Raw genomic sequence first — 23,940 nt, 5'->3', positions numbered from 1 at the left:
ACCCAGAAACCAGCGTAGCAACCAAAATCTTAAAACAAACTGCTTCAATGTGTTCAAAAATGCTCAGATATATTTAAGATCAAATTATCATGCCATAAATAGTGCTTATGGAAAACATTTTATTTCGTATGTGAACCAAATATTTAAAATTCTGAAACAACAAAGTTTCAAAGGTCAATACATATTCACACAACATGTCCCATAAGTGTGAAACCATGTATATCTTCAGTCTTGTAATAGTAATTCCAGTTTGCCTCCACCAGAGAAGTAATAAGGCAGCATACTGGTTTCCCATACCCCAATTCTATGGGAAGTCTAAGCTAGCGCAGCATTCCCCAGCCAACTCCATGTGGACAAATGTGACTACCTATGCTCGCTACACTTTCTCAGACAACAGTTTCCAGCATCAAAAGAATTGGCAACTAAGTAAAGAAAGCACTCAATAGTGTAGCAAACTTTGTGCCTCCTTTATTTTAAAAGCAGGGTAAAACTAGTCACAAGACAGTGTAGGTATAAAAAAGTTAAAAAAACAAAACAAAAAAAACTCTGCTCGCTCTGCCCTACAGCCATTACGTCCTAATGGACATCTTCCAGGGGCATATTTTTGGTCCATTAGTTTTTCAAGAGACCTATACGTGAGCATATTCTTCAGATGAACGTTTGATGCTGGCACTATCTGAATGTACAACAGTTTGCATTACTATTAAGGTTTTTTATTGCTGTCTGTGCCCCCAGTTATGGAGATGCATCCTCTTTATCGGTCTAGTTTACCATTATCATCAAAAGTGAAAGTAATAAAATACCACATTTTGGGTTGTCCCTAGAACAGTAAAGAAGGGCAAACCTAGTTCTGGTGACAACTCAAAGGGGAACTTTGGAGGGATTTCCTCTCACTTCTTGTTTTGGCTATGGGACAGAAAGTAAAGGGAAATCTCCACAATGGGACACAGATGACAAAAAAAAAAACGGATTTGGCCAAATTTAACTTTGGCCATTGCAGCATGAACCAGCAGAATTTGTATTTGTCTATGGGCAATCTGGTTGTACTGAAGTTGATCAATTGACTTCAGTACAACCAGAATATCTTTTTTTTTTTTTTCGATCACTGCTGGTGGCTATAGCCCGTGATTGAAGGAGAGAAAAGAGTTTGCCTTCAGTTCTACTTTAAATTTAAATAAATAAAAACATTAAGCATTTTGTCATTAACTAAATCCCCAGTTCTAGCAGATAGGTAAAAAATATTTTTCACCTAGGAGGAATTTTGACTCGGTTGTAAATTTCATATCCAGCCCCAACTTCCTTGTGCCATTGAAACCTGTTTTTGCAGAAGAATGGATGTCCACCTACCATAGTAAAACTATTAAAGGTATTAACAGAGACTAGGTGGTGGCCTTACGAAGCTGGGCCACTTGGTGCCGGAATGCTGAGTAAACACACAGGAGTTTTCTAGCGTGTAAGATCTAGTGATCAGCAAAGGTGGATGGTGGACTTAGAAGCATGATATTGCTTGCTAGGTCAGCTCTCACTACGTCCAGGCAATGAAGCGCAATAGGTTTAATGGGTACTTTAAAAGGAGAGAGTACTGCAAGAGTGCTTTAAAAGGACAGAGTGCTGTAAGGGGTCCTGATCTGAGATATGTCTTCAATGAAGGTTTCTGACAAGAGAGCGAAGCCAGAAGTTTTTGAGGGAAAATGGACAAGACCGAAACCTCTCCTTTCAGGCTAAGTTCTAGTCGAGTCCTACTTACAGGAAGGTCAGAATGTGAGGCACAGAATAATCTTTGGGACTGAAATGCCTGTGTTCACACCAAGCAAAAAAGGATCTCCAGGTACAATAATAGATCTGCTTAAGACCTGGGCTTCAACAGTCATGCTCGTAAAAGGTAGTGGCTAAGAACCAGGATAGAATAGAGGGCCCAGAGTAAGAAAATCGCGCCAATCGGGAAGAAGGCAGGGGTTAACTCTTAGTAGTCTGAATAGGTTTGTGTATCAGGTTCTTCAGGTGCAATGAGAATTTCTTGAATCTTCTCTTGCTATTTTCTGCAACAGAGAAGGTTGAATGTGCACAGTAGATAATGCATAGATTAGACTGTACTGAGATCAGGGGATCATCAAGAGACGTGAGGCCAGTGCTAGAGGAGTCTTGGTGCTGAACACAGAGGTAGCTTGTTGTTGACTCTGGGGCCAGAATATCTACATCCAGCATCATCTTGTTCTGGCATTAGGTGGAAGATGTCAGGGTGAAGGGCCAACTGCCCCTGATCCAGGAGGCATAATTAAATTTCTAGATGTCTACTCCTGGGATGTGGACTGCAGAGATCGCTGGACAGGGAAAGTCTGTTCATGACATTATCTGGCTTGCTTCTTTCAAAGTTGTCTGGGTCCTGGTGCCTCCTTTGTGGCTGATATGGCATTGTCTGATTGTGCACTTGCAGAAGGAGGGTCAGAGCCATCCTTCTTGCTCTGAGCTCCAGGATGTTGATGGGGAGGTTGGCTTAAACAGATGACCGTGTTCTCGGAAATGTAAGGAACTGGAACATGCCCCCCCAACCGGAAAGACTGGCATTTGTTGTGGTCACTGTCAAGTGATATGGAAGGAAAGACTTCCCTATTGATAAAGCTCGGCCGGGGACTGACAAAGCTAGGGAATTCCTTCCTTGGCTGGACAGGAGCGTGGGCAGTTTAAGAGAAGCATGCAAGTGAGCAATAAGTTGTACTGGATGTCTTGAATAAAACTGGGTAAATGAAACAGCCTTGAAGAAAGGCTGTCCTGAGGCCATTGGGCCTAGAACTGGAAAGAAAATCTTTTTTTGGGATCAGGATCAGATCCAAAAATAGAAAGCAAAAAAAAAAATAGATTTTTGGAAGCAAATCACCCAACCAAAAGTCTGGAGCTTCTAATTCGTCCTATGGGCGTTTGTAGATGGAAAAAGATAAGTCCTTCAGGAGAAGGTAATCTAGATCGACGTTTCTCAACTCCAATCCTCAAGTACCCTCAACAGGTCATGTTTTCAGGTTACCATTATTTTGCACAGGCGATTTGATCAGTTTCACTGCCTTAGTGATTACCAAAACGGTTTTATCTGAGGAAAAACCTGAAAACCTGACCTGTTGGTGGTACTTGAGAACTGGAGTTGAGAAACATTGATCTAGATAACTTGTGACCTGGATGCAAAAACAGAGGTCCTGGGGCCTTTGTGAAAACTCTAGTAACAGGATAGTCAAAACACTTTACATAGACCTAGAAACGATTGTCTTCCACTGCAGAGTGCGGAAAATGATGATAAGGTGAATAAATTGGAATATACAGACAGCCATTTCAGAGGTTTACAGATGCCAGATATTCCCCTAGTCTCAGAGAGGCAATAACTGATACTGTGGATTCCATTCACAGAATTTAAGGGTATTTGTTGGGGGATTTGAGGTCCACAATAGAACAAATACCCCCATTGGGCTTTACTACTGTGAGCAGGTTTGAATAAAATCGTTTGAACCTGAACTTGTCTTGTGGGGGCAGAACCACTACCTGGGCAAGAGGTGGTTTAGGTCATTATGGAAATCTCATTGCCCTTGGGCAGATTTGGTTGATTTGAGAGAAGAAAGGAGGACTAAACTTAGGTTTTGAAAATGAGGCCTGGGTAAAGTGATTAGGTGCTTTGCATTTGAAGCAGTAGTGACTCCAGGTGAAAAAGATGTTGTCCTTCAAAAAGACAAATGTGTAAAGCACCTTTTAAAGGCAGCTTCAGCTGTCCAATATTTGAGCCACAAGATTCTCCACATATGAATGGAAATTAGAGATATTCTGATCATTTGCTTTGGTACTTGATCTAGGTTATCCCCACAAAAGAGCAAGACAGAAGGTAAATGATGCAATTGGCTCAGGTAAGGCATGATCTTTGAATACAGGATTGTTTTAATTGTCCATTCCCAAAGTCCAGTAGGCTTCAGTTTGACAGACAAAAATTGTAGCAATAGCTGGTTCTGCATGTGCAAAGACAGCCTGTAGAAGCTTCTTAAGCTTACTATCTACAGAATCTTTGAATGAAGGGAAATTGGAAGGGAGGGATCTACTGTTGAAGGAGAGGTCTATGGATACTGGCTGCAGGGGATTTGACTGCTTTTCTTGTTTTCATTAACACATTCCATGCAAAATACTTAGGACCACAGGACCACAAAATGATACTTGGTTCTGTATTCTCCAAAATGGGCGGTACTGGGAGGTGGGTAGGGGTTGAAACCAAGGGACAGTGCCCGGAGCTGGGCAGGGGGTGGAAACAAGGGGCGACTCAGAATAGGGAGTACCTGAACCTGTTCTCTCAGAAAAAAAATCCCTTACTAGGACTATGGACTGTTTGGCTTTCTTTTGCTGAAGAAAGCTGTTGTTGCTGTTTTTTGAGCAGCCAATAAAGACAATTTACTTTTACAAACAGCTGACTGGTGATCTCTCAATTTAAGTTGTGTAGGAGCCGGGGGGGGGGGGGGGGGGGTGAAAAATCTTCTGCAGATCCTCTTTATTTTCTTCCATGTCCAGTTCCTCTATCCTGGCATTTTGGAATCTAATTTGGGTAAAGGCAGTGGAGCCAGAAAAGAGGCAAGGCAATTTCGAGCTCTGGCCAGGGGTGGTTGTATTAAAGCTTTTAGATGTTTGAGAAATTATGACATAGTTGCAGAAATATCTGCCTTTGTTTATGAATACTAGGTTTTGCATGCCTGAAATGGAAACTAAAACCGAATACAGGGACCATGTACCTGTACGCAATATTTTTCTTTGGCTCTGGGGTGCGCGCAACGTCGGAGCCCCGCTCCCGCTGTGATTGGACACACAGCGGGAGCGACGGACATTGGGCAAACGTTCGGAGAGAGGCAGAACGGCAATCTGCCTATGTAAACAAGGCAGATTGCCATTCTGCCTGTAAGAGAGCCAGAGCTCTTGTGTTTTTGCTAAGCAGGATCTCTGTCTTTCTTGAGTTAAGCCACCCCCACACAGTAAGAAAGCACTGGGAAAGGAAAATGCCACTCCAGGTGAGTGATGGAACCAGGTAGGCTAGGGATTGGACTCCTCCCAGGGGTGCTAGCCTCGGCTCGCCGGCTGTGCAATATGGATGAAAGCAATGGATGGCTACACACCATGGTAGCAATGAATCACATTATTGTTAAATCGGTAACATTAATAACACAACAAGACAGGCAAACCGGTATAGGTAGATGCGTTTCACACAGCGATGATGCACTTATTCATTACCAGTAAGAAAGCACTCCCAGGGAACACAGTAAATCCTTAGATGGCCCCAAAGTTAACCCCTTCCCTGCCAGTACAATGACAGTGCATTTTTTAGCGCTGATCACTGTATTGATGTCACTGGTCCCCAAAAAGTGTCAGATTTGTCCCTTGTGTCACAGTCCCGCTAAAAAACGCTGATCGTAGCCATTACTAATAAAAATAAATGTAAAAAGTCCATAAATCTATCCCATAGTTTGTAGATGTTATAACTTTTGCGCAAACTAATCAATATATGTTTATTGGTTTTTTTTTTTACCAAAAGCATGTAGCAGAATACATATTGGCCTACATTTATGAAAAAAAAAAATTTAATTTTTTTTTATTGGATGTGTTTTATAGCAGAAAGTAAAAAAAATATATATTTTTTTCAAAATTGTCGGTCTTTGTTTATTGCACAAAAAATAAAATCCGTAGAGGTGATCAAATACCACCAAAACAAAGCTCTATTTAAAACATAAATTTTATTTGGGTACAGTGTCGCATGACCACACAGTTGTCAGTTAAAGCAACGCAGTGCAGTATCGTAAAAAATTGCCTGGTCAGAAAGGGGGTAAAAGCCTTCGGAAGTGGTTAAGCAAGCTTTTTATTGTGCCTGCACTAGAATTGTGCTGGTGCCACAACTGGTATAACTGGTAGTAAGTATCCAACAAATGTTCATCAATGCTTTATTGTAGCATTAGGATTATCACACAAAATGCTTTCATAACCATTTCATTCTATAAAAATACAGAAGAAAATTATTTAACATTTTTATACACCCATACCACCAATCTTCAACAAGTACTACCCAGCCAGAACATAATTTTCTTGTTAACCACTTCAGCTCCGGACCAATAAACACCTTAAGGACCAGAGGTCTTTTTGCAATTTCGCACTGCGCTGCTTTAACTGGTAATTGCGCGGTCATGCAATATTGCACCCAAACGAAATTTGCGTCCTTTTCTTCCCACAAATAGAGCTTTCTTTTGATGGTATTTGATTGCCTCTGCGATTTTTTTTTTTGCGATATAAATGGAAAAAGAGCGAAAATTTTGAAAAAAAAAGATATTTTCTTCTTTTTGTTATAAGAAAAATCGAATAAACTAAATTTTAGTCATACATTGAGGGCAAAATTTATTCAGCCACATGTCTTTAGTAAAAAAAATGTCAATAAGCGTATATTTTTTGGTTTGCGCAAAAGTTATAGCGTCTACAAACTAGAGTACATTTTCTGGAATTTACACAGCTTTTAATTTATGACTGCCGATCTCATTTCTTGAGGTGCTAAAATGGCAGGGCAGTACAAATCCCCCCCAAATGACCCCATTTTGGAAAGTAGACACCCCAAGGAAATTGCTGATGGGTATGTTGAGCCCATTGAATATTTATTTTTTTTGTCCTAAGGGATTGAATAATGACAAAAAAAAAAAAGTTGTCACTAAATGATATATTGCTCACACATGCCATGGTTATATGTGGAATTGCACCCCAAAATATATTCCGCTACTTCTCCCGAGTATGGGGATACCACATGTGTGGGACTTTTTGGGAGTCTAGTCGCGCACGGCACCCCGAAAACCAATCACCACCTTCAGGATTTCTAAGGGTGCAAATTTTTGATTTAACTCCTCACTACCTATCACAGTTTCGAAGGCCATAAAATGCCAAAATAGCACAAAACCCCCCAAAATGACCCCATTTTGGAAAGTAGACACCCCAAGCTATTTACTGAGAGGCATGTTGAGTCCATGGAATATTTTATATTTTGCCACAAGTTGCGGGAATATTACAAACTTTTTTTTTTTTGCACCAAGTTGTCACTAAATGATATATTGCTCACACATGCTATGGGCATATGTGAAATGACACCCCAAAATACATTCTGCTGCTTCTCCCGAGTACGGGGATACCACATGTGTGGGACTTTTTGGGAGTCTAGTCGCGCACGGCACCCCGAAAACCAATCACCACCTTCAGGATTTCTAAGGGTGCAAATTTTTGATTTAACTCCTCACTACCTATCACAGTTTCGAAGGCCATAAAATGCCAAAATAGCACAAAACCCCCCCAAATGACCCCATTTTGGAAAGTAGACACCCCAAGCTATTTACTGAGAGGCATGTTGAGCCCATGGAATATTTTATATTTTGCCAAAAGTTGCGGGAATATTACAAACTTTTTTTTTTTTGCACAAAGTTGTCACTAAATGATATATTGCTCACACATGCTATGGGCAGAAGTCAAATTACACCCCAAAATAAATTCTGCTGCTTCTCCCGAGTACGGGGATACCACATGTGGGGGACTTTTTGGGAGCCTAGCCACGTACGGGACCCCGAAAACCAAGCACTGCCTTCCGGATTTGAATATAAAATGCTATAAAAAACAAACTAACCAGAGTCACCCGTAACACTTATACGGTGATCAGTGGTGAAAGGGTTAACTAGGGGCAATCAGGGGGTTCAAATTTTTATTAGGTAGTATATGGGGGTCCCTGGCGCTATATAAAAACCTGACGGGGGAACCTAAATAACTAACTGGCTAACCAGCGTCACCAGTGACACTTATACTGTGATCGCTGGTGAAAGGGGGTGAAAGGGTTAACTAGCAGCAATCAGGGGGTTAAAACCATTATTGGGTAGTATATCGGGGTACCTAGCGCTATAAAAACCTGGCGGTGAACCTAAAAAAATAACTAGCTACCTAGCGACACTAGCGACACTGATGCAGCGTTCAGAAAAATTATCGCTTAGTGACACTGGCAAAAGGGGGTGAAAGGGTTAACTAGCGGAAATCAGGGGGTTAAAACCATTATTGGGTAGTATATCGGGGTACCTAGCGCTATAAAAACCTGGCGGTGAACCTAAAAAAATAACTAGCTACCTAGCGACTGTAGCGACACTAATGCAGCGATCAGAAAAACGATCGCTTAGTGACACTGGCAAAAGGGGGTGAAAGGGTTAACTAGCGGCAATCAGGGGGTTAAAACCATTATTGGGTAGTATATCGGGGTACCTAGCGATATAAAAACCTGGCGGTGAACCTAAAAAAATAACTAGCTACCTAGCGACACATGCAGCGATCAGAAAAATGATCGCTTAGTGACACTGGCAAAAGGGGGTGAAAGGGTTAACTAGCGGCAATCAGGGGGTTAAAACCATTATTGGGTAGTATATTGGGGTACCTAGCGCTATAAAAACCTGGCGGTGAACCTAAAAAAATAACTAGCTACCTAGCGACTGTAGCGACACTAATGCAGCGATCAGAAAAACGATCGCTTAGTGACACTGGCAAAAGGGGGTGAAAGGGTTAACTAGCGGCAATCAGGGGGTTAAAACCATTATTGGGTAGTATATCGGGGTACCTAGCGATATAAAAACCTGGCGGTGAACCTAAAAAAATAACTAGCTACCTAGCGACACATGCAGCGATCAGAAAAATGATCGCTTAGTGACACTGGCAAAAGGGGGTGAAAGGGTTAACTCTAGGGGCAATCAGGGGGTTAAATCTTTATTGGGGGGTGATAGGGGGCTACCCTGGACCTAACACTAACTGTCCTGACAGTTTTTACTGTCACAACTGACACTGAATGCATTGATCAGTAAAGAAATGATCAATGCAATCAGTGACACTGTGACTGGGGGGGGGAGGGGGGGCGGGGGGGGATCGGGGGGCGATCGGGGGGGGGGGGGGGTTTGTGTGCCTGTGTGTACCTACATGTCAGTGTAGTGTTGGTGCACACTTACTTTTAGTCTTCTCCTCGTAGTCCGGTCAAAAAGACCGTCCCGAGGAGAATGACATCACTTCCTCCTTCCTGTGTAAACAATACACAGGGGAGGAAGCTTCTCATTGGCCAGGAGCGATCCAGAGGGGGTGGCCGAAAACCAACGGCCATCCCCTCATCACGGAGCGCTCCTGGACCGAATCGGACCGCCGTAAACAGCGGGAGGGGGTCCGATCGGACCCCCCACCCGCTGGAAGGCAATCACGTAGATGTACGTGATTGTGCCTGCCTGTGCCATTGTGCTGACGTACAATGGCAATACGGCGGTCCTGAAGTGGTTAATGTACAAACATAACAAGCATACAAAGACATAGTTAAAAAAACAAAACAAAGCATGTATCGCCACTAGGAGCCTCCAGGGCCCTGGGCCTCAGTGTGCCCAAGCTCACATGCAGCAATCAAGTACTCTCTTGAGTGGGAGGGGGCTAGAAGCTTCAACCACTCCAGAAGACACGTTCCATCTGCATGATGAACCAGCACATACCCTTCGGTCTCCGGGTTCACTTTAGTGGGGTCGCTCACACCCTTTTTAAAACGTGTGTATTTGCTATGTTGTGCTATTGAGTGCTATAAGACTACAAAACTTACTAACCTGATCGCTCACACCTATACACACTCTCTAAACCTGTATCAATGTGCAAAATTATATTTAAAAGTGGTGCTGCGCTCCCAAATGCTAACGTGCTAGTATCCCTTTAAATCTGCTCGCCGTCGTTATACATCACTACTTTGAAGAGGGATATCGTTGTGATGGCAGCAGCTAGCTACCACAACCCCGGTATCTTCTTCTTCAGCGGGCGGTCTGCTTTCAGATAAAAGTGGTCTCTGCAGCAGATTTGACGCAAGCTCACTTTTATTGGAGGTAGGAGAGGGTGGAGAAAATGACTGGAACTGACTGCACTGCTGTGAACTAGAGCCATTGGAATAAATGGAAAACACTGTGCATGCATTTTTAGTGCAGAAAAAAAAAGCCCACAGAACTGCATCTGATGTGAACTGGCCCTTACTGGAAACCAATCCGCTTCCAGTTTTTCTTTGCCAAAGCTTAATTAAACAAGCTTAAGTTAGAAGGCGATTGGCTACCATGCACAGCTGCACCAGATTTTGCACTCTCCAGTTTTAGTAAGTAAACCCAACACTGTTGTACACACCAGCAGTGCTCATGATAGAAAATGTTACCTTGTGTGCTCTTGCTTTACCCAGCCTATATCTGCTGTGTGTATTATCATGTATGACTCAGTTTGCTCGGACCCTCTCACCTCACTGCTGTCTGTGTATCGTTTGGACTCTGATGTACGCCTGTGTAAACCTGCTTGTCTACCTCACTCTCCTGTGTTATCAGACTCACTCATATTACTCAATCTGCTTTGACCCGCTCCTCATAAACACCAGTCTTTGCTGCCTTACTGGCATCTGCAGCAATGCATCACAAGAACCATCAAGCATGCTCTGCTTACAGCTCTGCTTGTGGTATGTTCTATTTCTTACTTAAAGCGGAGCTCCACCTAAAAGGGGAAGCTCCGCTTGTCTGCCTCCTTTCCTCTCTGCTGCCACATTTGGCTCCTTTTTTGGGGGGGGGGGGGGGGGGGGACCTGGTTTTGACAGGTACCCACTCCCACTTCTTGCTCAGTTTGCTGTGGCGTACTGGGCCAGAAGTTCAACCACCCCCCCCCCCCCCCCCCAGCCAGCCCATTCACAAAGCACAGTGTGCTTGGTGCATGTGCAGTAGGGAACCAGCTGCTGGTTTCCCTTAATCAAAATGGTGGCGCCAGCACCAGATATCCGATTGAAAAATTTATTGGGTGATTACATCACTGGATTCCTGGAAAGGTAAGCACTCTAATATTAAAAGTCAGCAGCTATGGTATTTGTAGTTGCAGACTTAATTTTTTTTTGGGGGGGGGAGCCTCGAGCTCCTCTTTAACTATCTGAATATTTAGCACATCTGAATGGTGCACTGTTACCTATACTTCTAGCCTGACACCTACATGGTGGGATTGGATCTTTTTTCCTAACAGGCAAGAAGATGTTCCTTCTTTATCTGCAACAGCACACTACTTCTCTATTCCCACTATCCTAAGCTCTTTCTCTTTCTCTCTTTTCCAACCAGACACTGTTAAAATGGTTGTAAACCCTTACAAACCACTTTGACCTATAGGTAAGCCTAGATTAAGGCTTACCTGTAGGTCCAAGAAATATCTCCCAAACCTATACGGTTTAGGAAATATTTGCCCGAAGACGGGCACCGCTGTCTACGGCGCATGCGCCGTAGACAGCGGCGCGCAGGCGCACTGAGCGTGGCATTGTCGATGACGAAAATGCCGCGCGTCTCGGCTCCTGTGCCCATGCGCGGGAGTGACGTCATCGCGGCTTTGAATGACAGTGTTGGAGCTGCGAGACCCCACCGAGAAGATGGATGCGCCGAACTACAGGGGACAGCGGTGATATTGCTGGCTCCTGTGTCAGGTAAGTGACACATAATGGGCTACTATGCGATGCATAGTAGTCCATTATGCTTTGCCTTTGCAGGGAATGAAAGAGGAAGTAAACTCATCAGGGTTTACTTCCTCTTTAATATGCCATTCCACAAGACAGGGGGCAAATATTTTAAAGATCCTTTACAAACTTTCACAGTGAGCACCCTATTAATTGGTCAGTTACCACATAGAATGCACATTATATGAGCTACAGCTAAAGAGACCCATCGGTGATCCAAAAACACCTACTCCACTAAATAATCATCATGTGTTACAATGCTGTAATAGCTCAACAAAACACACAAAATAGGAAAAAAAGCCTTTGCTGCCATACTCACATTTAATTCCAGTACTTCTTGTTCACCACTAAATGCCCTCAGTCTTCCAGATTGCATTGACTATCATCATTCAACCCACTTCCTCTAAGCTCAGGTCATCATGGATCCCCCCCGCCAGCCTGTGACTGGACAGTGAAAGGACAAGTAGCACAGTGATGAGCTCATTTCTCTGTCACTCTGCTCTCTCCTACCAGCTGGTTTCTTGTCAGCACATGAACTGACTGGCTTATTGTGCTGCTTCTTGCTCTCACTCTATTAGCTCTGCTGTACAGGGATTGGAAGAGGCTAATACAAAGTCAAATTCAGGTACTCACATCACGTGTGAAATTTTTTTTAATGATGTATTAATGAACACAGAACTGCATTCATTTATTTTTTATATATACCTAGAATTAAAAATTAAGGTAGACACTTATGGTACTATTACTTACTTATTATCAGTAGTTTGCTTTAGTGCCCCTCCTCTTAAACTGCAAAGGCAGCATTCCTAAAACAGAGAGAAAATAGAAAACATGAATAACCACACATCCACTTGAAATCAGTCCTCTGTGCATTTAAAGGCAAAAATGAAAACCTATAGTTCATGCACACTGGGCATTTTTATGCTGTTAGGGTCATCAGGAGTTTTTATTTCTGCCTCAAAACTCCCCTGCATGTTAGCCTGTGTGTCCATGCACACATAGGTATTTACAAAAATGTTAAGGCAGGAGAGTTTAGCAGAAAAAAGGGTTTCGAGGAAAACATGGAGTCTGGCATTTAGAGGCGTTAATTTTACTGGTTAATGCAATAGTCTATGAATATTTATGAGAGCCTGGAAAAATCCAGTCCGACCAGGTAGTTCCCCATGTTATTTGCTTCTTTGTTCGAGTGTGTGCATGTGTGCTCTCCCTGGCTGCAGCATTGCACATCCAAAATATAATATACAGTTGTGCCCTTATGTATGTATATATATATATATATATATATATATATATATATATATATATATATATATATATATATATATATATATATATATATATATATATATATATTGGCAGACTTTATGATTTCTTAGCCATTGTTCAGAGACTATGAATGATAGTCTCAAAAACATTTCTTTCACTCATAGTTAGTGTTTGGCTGATGCCATTTATTATCAACTGTTTACACTTTTTAAATCATAATGGTGACAGAAACTACCCAAATGACAAATACCCAAAAGTTTACATACCCTATTGATTTTGGCCTGATAACATGCACACAAGTTAGCGTGTATATATAAAAGGTCAATGAGTTTTTGGACTCCTGACAGACCCTTGCATCTTTCATCCAGTGCTGCACTGACCTTTCTGGATTCCGAATCATGGGGAAAGCAAAAGAATTGTCAAAGAATCTGCAGAAATGGTAGCTGAACTGTATAAAACAGGAAAGGGATATAAAAAGATATTTAAGGAATTGAGACTGCCAATCAGCAGTGTTCAAAGTCTAATCAAGAAGTGGAAAATGAGGGGTTCTGTTGAAACCAAACCACAGTCAAGTAAAATTTTATCATTAACTGCCAGGAAAATTGTTCGGGATGCAAAGAAAAACTCACAAATATGGTGTGGCCATTTCAAGATGCACGATAAAGAGGCACTTGAGAAAGATGCGCTGCATGGTCGAGTCACCAGAAGAAAGCCATTACTATGCAATTGCCACAAAGTATCCAGCTTACAATACACCAAACAGCACAGAGACAACCCTCAAACCTCCTGCCACAAAGTTATTTGGAGTGATGAGACCAAAATTTAGCTTTTTGGCCACAATCATAAACACTACATTAGGAGAGGAGTCAACAAGGCCTATGATGAAAGGTACACCATTCCTACTGTGAAATGGAGGTGGATCACTGATGTTTTGGGATGTGTGAGTTACAAAGGCACATGAAATTTGGTCAAAATCTATGGCAAGATGAATGCAGTATGTTATCAAAAAAGGCCGGAGGAACATTTGCATTCATCAGCCAGGAAGCTGCGCATGGGACTTTTTTTGGACATTCCAACATGTCAATGATCGAAAACACAAGGACAAGTCAGCCTGTCATTGGCTACAGCAGAATAAAGTGAAGGGTCTGGAATGGCCATGTCAGTCTTCTGACCTCAATAACACTGAGCCATCAAATCATGCAAAGGTAAAGGGGCAACACACGGTATTAAGAACTGGGGTCATTGTTACCATTATGATTTAAAAACAGTAAACACAGTTCATTGATAAATGGTTTCTGCCAAACACTATAACAATGAGTGAAAGAAAAGTTTCTGCGTTATTTCATATTCTCTGAAAAATGGACAAAGAAACAAACATAACATAATATGTATTGAATAGTTTTATTTCTATGTGATGTTTTTAATAGAACAAGGGGGATAATTATCCTGTTCATGAAAATCTTTAATTTACTTTGTATATATTTTTTTTGCCCTTGTTGGACATGTTTATGGGATTTTTTTTGGTCAATTTGGTTTTGCGTTTTTTTTTCTTTTCAAAGATTTCAAATGTAATCAAAAAAATGTGTCTTTTTCTTATAATTTCTCGTGTGGGGTAAATGCACCTAGTAGAATCTGTGTGTATTTTACCTCCCACAGGAGGAAAATACCACATGACCAATTTATCCTCTGTGTGGGCTAAATGCCCCTCTAGCAGCATCTGTGCGAATTTCATCTCCAACAGAAGAAAAGACAATGTGACCGATTTTTCATGTGTGTGGGATGAATGCAAAAGCCCTATTCTTGGGGGATGTCTGCTTTTTATCTCCCAGAGAAGAAAATACCATGTGACCGATTTTTCTTGTGTGTGGAGTAAATGCAGATTTCCCTCTAGCGGGATCTGTGTCCATTTTACCTCCCACACAAGAAAAAGAAAACTATGCTGAGAGACAAAAGAGAACAAAACAACAAAAGGTAAGTTTGAAAATCTTTATTAAAAGGTAATCAAAAAGTAATTAGTTATTTTCAGATAATTTAAAGCCTACAAATAGATGACCTACACATATTGATCTTGCCAGGACATTTCACTCTCTGGGAACCCAAAGAAATCAGCTAATTGATTTAGATGGTCATGACCCATGCTGTAGAGCACAAGTCCATAAACTGTGCACATTGTTTAGGATTTGCTGGTGCCGATTCAGGAGGTGCCTCTCTCCTTATCATGAAGGACATTATGAAGCACACAGCAGGACAAGACTATTTTCTTGCCCAAAATCTGTTCAAAATCTGAATACAAAAGTCAGAACAATTAGAACAATTGAGCATAAAAGCTAACAAGACAAGGAAATATAACAAGGAAACAATTAGTCTCAATTAGAATAAAGAACAGAGGCTCAAAGCCTCCCAAAACACACATTGTATAAATGTATGAAACTGGTGATATAAAGCCAACAAGTTAATCCATAGTAAAAGAAAGAATATACTAAAAGGGGGAACTCCTGTGGACAAACTGATGCAAAAAAAAAAAGAAACAGAAGAAAACAAGGAAGAAAGGACGAAAAGGAAGGGAAGGAAAAGAGAAAAGGAAGACGCCGTCTGCTCAAACCAGGCCACGGTCGCAATCCACAACCTTGACAGAACCCCAAGCATCAGAACTCGAGGAGGGTAGAGTCAAAGCTAGGTGAGATGAAATGGTCTACCCAGGGCTGCCAAAGTTTAAGATGTTTAGGGATCGTATCATGTACGGTGGCCTCTATTTTACTATGTTACTCTATTTTTGGTCTCCAGTGTATAAAGTGACGGGGTCTTCCAAGCTCTTCCCATAGGTCTGTTTTGAGGCGGTCATAAGTCGTAAGAGAATTTTCTGAGCACTAGTAAAATTAAGAGCGCAGTGGCCCAATAGAGCAAATGCTGGGTCAGGCTCTAATGATTACTTAACCACTTGCCTATTGGGCACTTTTACCTACTTTGTGCACAGGCCGGTTTTCAGCTTTCAGTGCTGTCACACTTTGAATGACAATTGCGCGGTCATGCATCACTGTACCCATATGAAATTTTTATAATTTCACACAAATAGAGATCTTTTTGGTGGTATTTAACCACTTAAGCCCCGGACCAATTTGCAGCCAAAGGACCAGGCCCTTTTTTGCGATTCGGCACTGCGTCGCTTTAACTGACAATTGTGAGGTCGTGCGACATGGATCCCAAACAAAATTGGCGTTCTTTTTTTCCCCACAAATAGAGCTTTCTTTTGGTGGTATTTGATCACCTCTGCGGTTTTTAGCTTTTGCGCTATAAACAAAAATAGAGCGACAATTTTGAAAAAAAATGCAATATTTTTTACTTTTTGCTATAATAAATATCCCCAAAAATATATAAAAAAACTTTTTTTTTCCTCAGATTAGGCAATACGCATTCTTCTACATATTTTTGTTAAAAAAAAAAAAAAATCGATTGATTTGTTTGCGCAAAAGTAATAGCATTTACAAAATAGGGGATAGTTTTATAGCATTTTTATTAATATACATATATATTTTTTACTAGTAATGGCAGCGATCAGTGATTTTTATTGTGACTGCGACATTATAGCAGACACATCTGACATTTTTGACACATTTTTGGGACCACTGTCATTTATACAGCAATCAGTGCTATTTAAATGCACCGATTCCTGTGTAAATGACACTGGCAGTAAAGGAGTTAACCACTAGGGGGCGAGGAGGGGTTGTGTGTGATGTGTTTTTTTTTATTGTAGGGGGGCGTGGCTTGGCATGGGACATGTAAACAAAAAGTGCCAAAAAAAGGACCGGTTTGGATTAAAATGGTTTTGTAACGGCTCTTTTACAAAACATAATAAGAAATATATTAAAAAAACAGCTTATAAAACTTCTAAAAAAAAAATGTTCTATTCCGCTTGACATCAGCTTTGTTTACAACTTGTAAAATGCTAAATAATCAAAGCATAACACTTGGTCAGACAGTAGAATAAATAAAAGAACAGAACACTGAACTCAATATACATCCAACTCTTGGAGCAGTGTTTATAACTGTGAACAAGTTTCTATAAAGAATGAATCCCTCAATACAGCACGGAAAATCCACACCCAGAGTAAATAGGGACAAAAGGGTACAACACTCATTTTAAAGGAAAACTTTACACCCTGTAAAAGAGATACAGTATGTAGGCTACAAATTGACTTTTTTTCCTGAAAATGCAGCTTGGTTGGCTGGCATGTTGATTCTCTGCAATAGCTTAAAATGTGTACACATTTTGTAAATTTTAATATGGATTAATAAAAGTTGGACTTTTTAGAAGAAGATTCTGTTGGATGTGCTGGCTGTTTTACAATGATAGGGTTTATATTTCAAACATGAATCACAATCTTTAAGACACACATTTGGGCAATCAGTAATTTAGATTTGGGCAAGTGTATGTAAAAGCTCTCTCATTCTTGAAACAGTGGTACTCCAGCAATTTCTCACCACACCACACTCTATACCAGCTGCCACCAAAATACCCAGTGTCAGGTTGGAGCCCAAGATAACAGGTGATGTCACCACCACTGTCATATGACAGTGCTCAAGGCCAACCATTGGCCTGGGGCAAGAGGACTGCATCACGAGAGGAGGAAACATGCCCCCCCATACTTGGTATTTTGTGTCAGTTGTAAAAAAAAAAAAGTAATGGTTAGGGGGTTTTCTGAAGATCAGTGGCTTGGGGGTCCCTTTACACAGATATGGTCACTTTGCATCGAACGTGGCAGTGCCTCTTTAAGGCCTTATGTACACTGGGGCTGAAAAAAAACAAACACTTCTTTTACAGGTATTTTACATTTATTTTAGCGTCTAAATGCACTTCTATGTTACACTATATGTCCATTCACACATAGGCATTTACAGGCTTATATTAAGAGGCGCTTTGACAGGCTGAAAAAAAAGTAGATTTTTGTACTTACCTGTAAAATCTACTTCTCGAAATATGTCACAGGACACAGAGCATTTTACAAATCATGACCACCTGGGTTATGTGCCACCAGGGTTGCCAACATCCCATGGGTTTTTTTTACTGACAAAACATAAAAAAAACTTACTGACAGAGCACATTTTTTAATGATAACCCCGAAATATGACAAACTCCTATTATTATTTTTTATGGGTCAGATGGTAGAAGCACCAACTAGAAATAAAGCGTTACTGGATCTACTAATTACCAACCATACAGACCTGATCATGGATGTGGAAATATGGGCAAGTTAGGTAACAGCGGTCACAGGTCAACTGGCTTCAGTATATATCAAAACAAATAGGAAACAAGAGGGGAATACGAAGACAATTTCAAAAGAGCCAACTTCCCTAAACTACAAACCTTGCTAGAAGACATAAATTGGGATAAAATCTTAGGAACAAAGAATATGGAGGAGAGATGGGTTTGCTTTAAGAACAAACTAAATAAGGACATTAGCCAATGCATCCCATTGGGTAATAAATTTAAAAGAGCGAACAAAAGTCCCGGATGGCTTAACTCCAATGTAAAAATGCATATAAAAGCAAAGGAGAAGGCCTTCAAAAAATAGAAGGCTGAGGGATGATCCTCAGCATTCAGACTTTATAAAGAATGCAAGCAATGTAAGGGTGCAATAAGGACTGCCAAGATAGAACATGAAAGGCACATATCAGAGGAGAGCAAAAAAAAATCCCAAGATATTCTTTATGTAAACAGTAAAAAAGGAGGACAGACCATATTGGCCTCATAAAGAATGAGGAAGGACATCTGGTTACAAAGGATTGGGAGATGGCAAAGGTATTGAATATATTCTTCTCCTGAGTCTTCACGAGGGAATCAGGGGGCTTCAGTAACTGAAATTGCAGTGTTTATCTTCATGACACATCACAGGAAGCACCTCCATAGTTAACAGAGGACAGAATTAAAATTAGACTTGGGAAACGTAACATTAATAAATCACCGGGACCAGATGGTTTGCACCCGAGGGTACTTGGGGAACTCAGTCAAGCAATTGCCAGACCATTGTTCCCAATTTTAACTAACAGTCTACTGACTGGAATGGTACCAGCTGATTGGAGAAAAGCCAATGTAGCACCAATATTTAAAAAGGGCCCAAAAAACATCCCTGCGAATTATAGACCAGTTAGCCTAACATCAATGAATGAATGAATGAGAAACTTGTAAAGTGCTACAATGCGAACTGAATCGCCTCAAGGCGCTGGATTTGTGTCCCTGTGTTGTCGAGCTTCTTAGAAGAGGTGGTAGTTTTTCCTGAAGGCCAGATGGTTTTGTTTCATGCGGATGCAAGTCGGCAGAGTGTTCCATAGCCGTGGTCCTTGGACTGCGAATCTCCTTTCTCCTTTTGATTTGTAACGTAATTTGGGAATGAGGAGAAGGTTTTGGTTAGATGATCAAAGGCTGTGATTGGGTGTATAGTGTTTTATTTTCTTGCGTAGGTATTGAGGAACGTCTCCATGCGTTCATTTGTGGGTGAGGCAGAGGATCTTGAACGGGATCCAATTCTTTATGGTTAGCCAATGTAGGCTCCTCAGGGAAGGGGATATGGATTCCCAGGTTTTTTTTCCTGTTATCAGTCTCATCAGTCTCAATAGTATGTAAACTCTTGGAGGGGATGATAAGGGACCATATACAAGATTTTAGTAATGAGAACAGTATCATTAGCAGTAATCAGGATGGATTCATGAAGAATCGTTCTTGCCAAACCAAACTATTAACCTTCTATGAGGAGGTGAGCTGCCATCTAGATAAAGGAAGGCGTGTATTTGGATTTTGCAAAAGCATTTGACACAGTGCCCCATAATGGTTTTCTATACAAAATAAGGTCTGATGGCAAGGACCATAGATCGAAAACTGGCTTCAAGGGTGAGTTTAGAGGGTGGTTATAAATGGGGAATACTCTGGATGGTCAGGGGTGGGTAGTGGGGTCCTCCAGTTTTCTGTGCTGGGACCAATGCACAGAAACCTTGCAATAAGATCTGAACAAATTAATGGGGTGGGCAACTACATGGCAAATTAGGTTTAATGTAGAAAAATGTAAAATAATGCATTGGGGTGGCAAAAATATGAATGCAATCTATACACTGGGCGGAAAACCTCTGGGGGAATCTAGGATGGAAAAGGACCTGGGGGGGGTGGCATGCAATGCCAAGCTGCTGCTAACAAAGCAAACAGAATATTGGCATGCATTAAAAAGGGGATTAATTCCAGAGATAAAACGATAATTCTCCCACTCTACAACAATCTGGTCCGGCGGCACCTAGAGTATGCTGTCCGGTTCTGGGCTCCTCAGGAAGGATGTACTGGAAATGGAGTGAGTACAAAGAAGGGCAAACAAAGCTAATAAAGGTTCTGGAGGATATTGGTTATGAGGAAAGGTTGAGAGCACTGAACTTATTCTCTCTGGAGAAGAGACGCTTGAGAGAGGATATGATTTCAATTTACAAATACCGTACTGGTGACCCCACAATATGGGTAAAACTTTTTTGCGGTAGAGAGTTTAACAAGACTCATGGCCACTTCAGAAATTAGAAGAAAAGATGTTTAACCTTAAACTATGTATAGGCTTCTTTACTGTAAGAGCAACAAGGATGCGGAATTCCCTTCCACAGACGGTGGTTTCAGCGAGGAGGATTGATAGTTTCAAGAAACTATTAGATAAGCACCTGAACGACCACAAAATACAGGGATATACAAGGTAATACTGACATATAATCACACAAAAAGGTTGGATTTGATGGACTTGCACCTTTATTCAACCTCACCTACTATAACTATGATGATGAATAACAGGACTGTGCCTCCAGGCTACCTTGAGTGCAAATGGCCTAAGCTGCCACCACCACTAGAAGCCTCATTAAAAACGCCAGCTTATTTTCTTTACAAAGATGATTGCCCAATTCGCCTCCATGATCTACTTCCATTCTGCTGCATGGACACGTAAACGTCTGCCATTTCTGGTACAGACACTGGCAAAAAAAAACAACTTCCCGAGTAGGAGGGGTTATATAGCGGGTGTTTGTGTCTGTTCTTTTTGCCAGTGTCCATTCACCTATAGGTGCCACATAACCTAGGTAGTCATGATTTATACCCTGTTCTGTGTCCCCATGCTTATCGATAATGAATAAATAAAAAAAAATCTATCACTAGTTCATTCAGAGGAGAGCTTATTAACAAGAAAAACAACTTACATGTGCTAGACATGTTTAGGCAACTTTGCACATTAATGCATTTTAATGGCCAATATAAATTAATATTCTGGCCAATAAAATACATTAACGCCAAAACACACATGCAAAATGTAGCTTTAGGCACATTTTTTAAGCCTTATAAAGGCGTCCAGGGGAGGGGAAAAAAGGGTTAAGATAATGTAATTTTTTCAGAGTTATGTTAAGTATTATTGGGATGTTAAAAAGGTAAATTATTATTTTAGGAGTGTTGTGGAAAATTTATTATGTGTGTTTTATAGATTTTCGTAATCTGTCTCCCTGTGTCGATTTAACCAAAGAGCACTCTAGCAGAGCACACTTGGGTTGAATCGGGACCAGAGGCAAAACCATCAGTATGAAAACCTTCTGATGGGCTTGGAGACGTGTTCTCTGTGTCTGTGGGCATTTGCCAGTTTGTAAGTATCTAGCGCAATTTGCTGGGTCTTCTTGCCTTCAAATGTTTATACACATTAGAGAAGTGAAGTCCGCATAACAAGAGAAACATATTATTATATCTTTGTTGTGGCTACGCTATCCCATTTGGATACATATCTGCTTTAATAAGAGGGCATCGATAGCTGCCTTGTTGGTATACTCGTACCGTATATTGACAACAGCAGTAGCAATGTCCCTGCAGATCTTCTCAAGCCTGTAAGAACAAGTAGAATGATCTTACTAGATACTGGTTACTCTTAGCAGTATTGAGTGGGCTCCATGCTGATGTGGCTGAGCGGAGAGCAGTGTACATGCCTCAAGTGGATGAGACATGTGCACTTCTCCCTCCCGCACCTGTGGATGCCCTCCCCTTTAGTGTCATTTCCTGTGTGATGTAATTTTGTATGGAGAAAGTGACTGGATGTTGGGGCCATGACTTCCTGTTCATCACTTCCTTTTGTTGCGGATGAATAAAAGATTGCTCCCAGGATCGTTCAAATGAAGGCGCAATGGACCTGAGAAGGTGACTATGTCTGTTTACTTGGGGAAATGCGGGAAACACGGGTTGATTAAAGATGAATTATACCCAAAGACTGAAAGGGCACTTAAAGTGCAAGAGTATAATGGAATTTTCACGACAGGGGTTAGGACAAGTTTGAAGACTTTTAGATCAGGGAGATGGTCCAGTATTAGAGTAACAATACAAGAGTTAGGTCAAAACTACAGTTCAGATTGAGGAAGTACTTTTTTTTTTTTATCATTCACCCTAAATCTGAACACTACTGCCATCGCCTACTAATTAATTCACTTCTCAGGACATTGTTGTTCATTTCAAAAACAATACATGTGATGAGATCCAGTTACCTCCTCCAACTAACTCTTTTGACTCTGTCACCATAGATGAGGTTGCTAAATTTTTCTCTCACCATGCCCATCTCACCACCTGCCCCTGAACCCCCTCTGACAATTACTCTGGTCATCTTTTTTGTTATATTCTATGCTCTCTTATTCGCATACTTAATCTCTCCCTTTCTACTAGCATCTTCTCATCCCCTCTAAAACATGCAGTGGCCCCCATACTTAAAGTGGTTGTAAACTCTTACAAACCACTTTGACCTACAGGTAAGCCTAGATTAAGGCTTACTTGTAGGTCCAAGAAATATCTCCTAAACATACACGGTTTAGGAGATATTTGCCGAAACATGCACCGCTGTCTACGGCGCATGCCCCGTAGACAGCAGCGCACAGGCACACTGAGCGCGCCACTGTCAACGGTGATATGCCGCGAGTGGCAGCTCCCGTGCGCATGCGCGGGAGTGACGGCATCGTGGCTTTGCCGAATGACAGCGGCGGAGCAGCGAGACCCACCGAGAAGATGGATGCTCCGGACTACAGGGGACAGCGGTGACTTCGCTGGCTCCTGTGTCAGGTAAGTGACACATAATGGACTACTATGCGATGCATTATGCTTTACCTTTGCAGGGAATCAAAGAGGAAGTAAACTCATCAGGGTTTACTTCCTCTTTAAACCCTCACTGGATTCAACCAGTCTGAACAAATACCCATATCCTTGCTCCCATTTACCTCACAACTCTTAGAACACCTAATCTACATCCATCCTAGTGGCTACCTCATAGAAATCCTGTAGTCAGGATTTTGTCTACAATACACCACAAAACATGCCCTTCTAAAACTGATGATGGTATTACCAATGGTCACTCATCAGTACTTTTACACCTTTCTGCTGCCTGGCACAGTTGACCCACCATACTCTTTCACAAAAAGTTCCACTCCCTTGGCCTCCAATCTGCTCTTTACTGGCTCTCCTTCTACCAATCTTACACTCCTTCAGTGTCACTACAACTCTACCTCCTCTTCTATTCACAGGGGTGCTCCAAGGCTCTGGTCCTTGGAAGTTTTCTATCTACACATCATTCGTTGGTCATTTGATAACCTTGCATGGCTTTCAATACAATTTCTATGCAGACAATGCCCAAATCTACCTCTCAATGCTTCAGCTCACTTCTTCAGTGTTTTCACTTTCTAAAACCCGCACCTTAAAAAAAAAAGACCTCATAACATTTCCTCTTGTATTGAATTGTAACTATTTCCTCTGTTGTTTTGTGCTGAACTGTTGGTGCTATACAAATCCTGTATAATATTAATGCTACCAGCGCTCATTTTTTCACCATCAAAATAATGCAGTCCTGAAGACAGAACCCAAATGTCGAGGTGTAAATTGATGTTCAATTAGGCCAAACATTGCCATGTTTTTCGTTATCCATTTCTAAGATGGAAACATAGGAGGAGCCCTGGTTTGTCAAAAAGAATAGAAGCAAAAAAACTAAAATTATTACCCTGGTAAAGCCTAAATATACTACATGCTTTAGCATGTCATTATGTAAGCTATGAGTACCTTGGTTTTTTTCACAAAACAGCTGCCACCTATGTTTAATGCTCAGGTTATGTTTATC

General features: G+C 41.3%; 1 protein-coding gene across 2 annotated transcripts in view; it reads right to left on the bottom strand.

The window, feature by feature from the left end:
• The window catches only part of KDM4C (lysine demethylase 4C), a 732,113-nt gene that overhangs the window by 168,433 nt on the left and 539,740 nt on the right, over positions 1–23,940 (bottom strand). For both annotated transcript variants that reach the window (XM_077475057.1, XM_077475058.1), the window contains exon 16: positions 12,290–12,345. In XM_077475057.1, coding sequence (XP_077331183.1) covers positions 12,290–12,345 — 56 coding nt within the window. The remainder of the gene's footprint in view (positions 1–12,289; positions 12,346–23,940) is intronic.

The sequence above is a fragment of the Lithobates pipiens genome, unplaced genomic scaffold (assembly GCF_037356315.1).
Source record: "Lithobates pipiens isolate NorthernLeopardFrog02 unplaced genomic scaffold, aLitPip1_a1.2 Scaffold_13, whole genome shotgun sequence".
Taxonomy (NCBI): domain Eukaryota; kingdom Metazoa; phylum Chordata; class Amphibia; order Anura; family Ranidae; genus Lithobates; species Lithobates pipiens.
The sequence above is the reverse complement of the archived record's forward strand: the minus strand, read 5'-3'. Positions and strand labels throughout refer to the sequence as shown.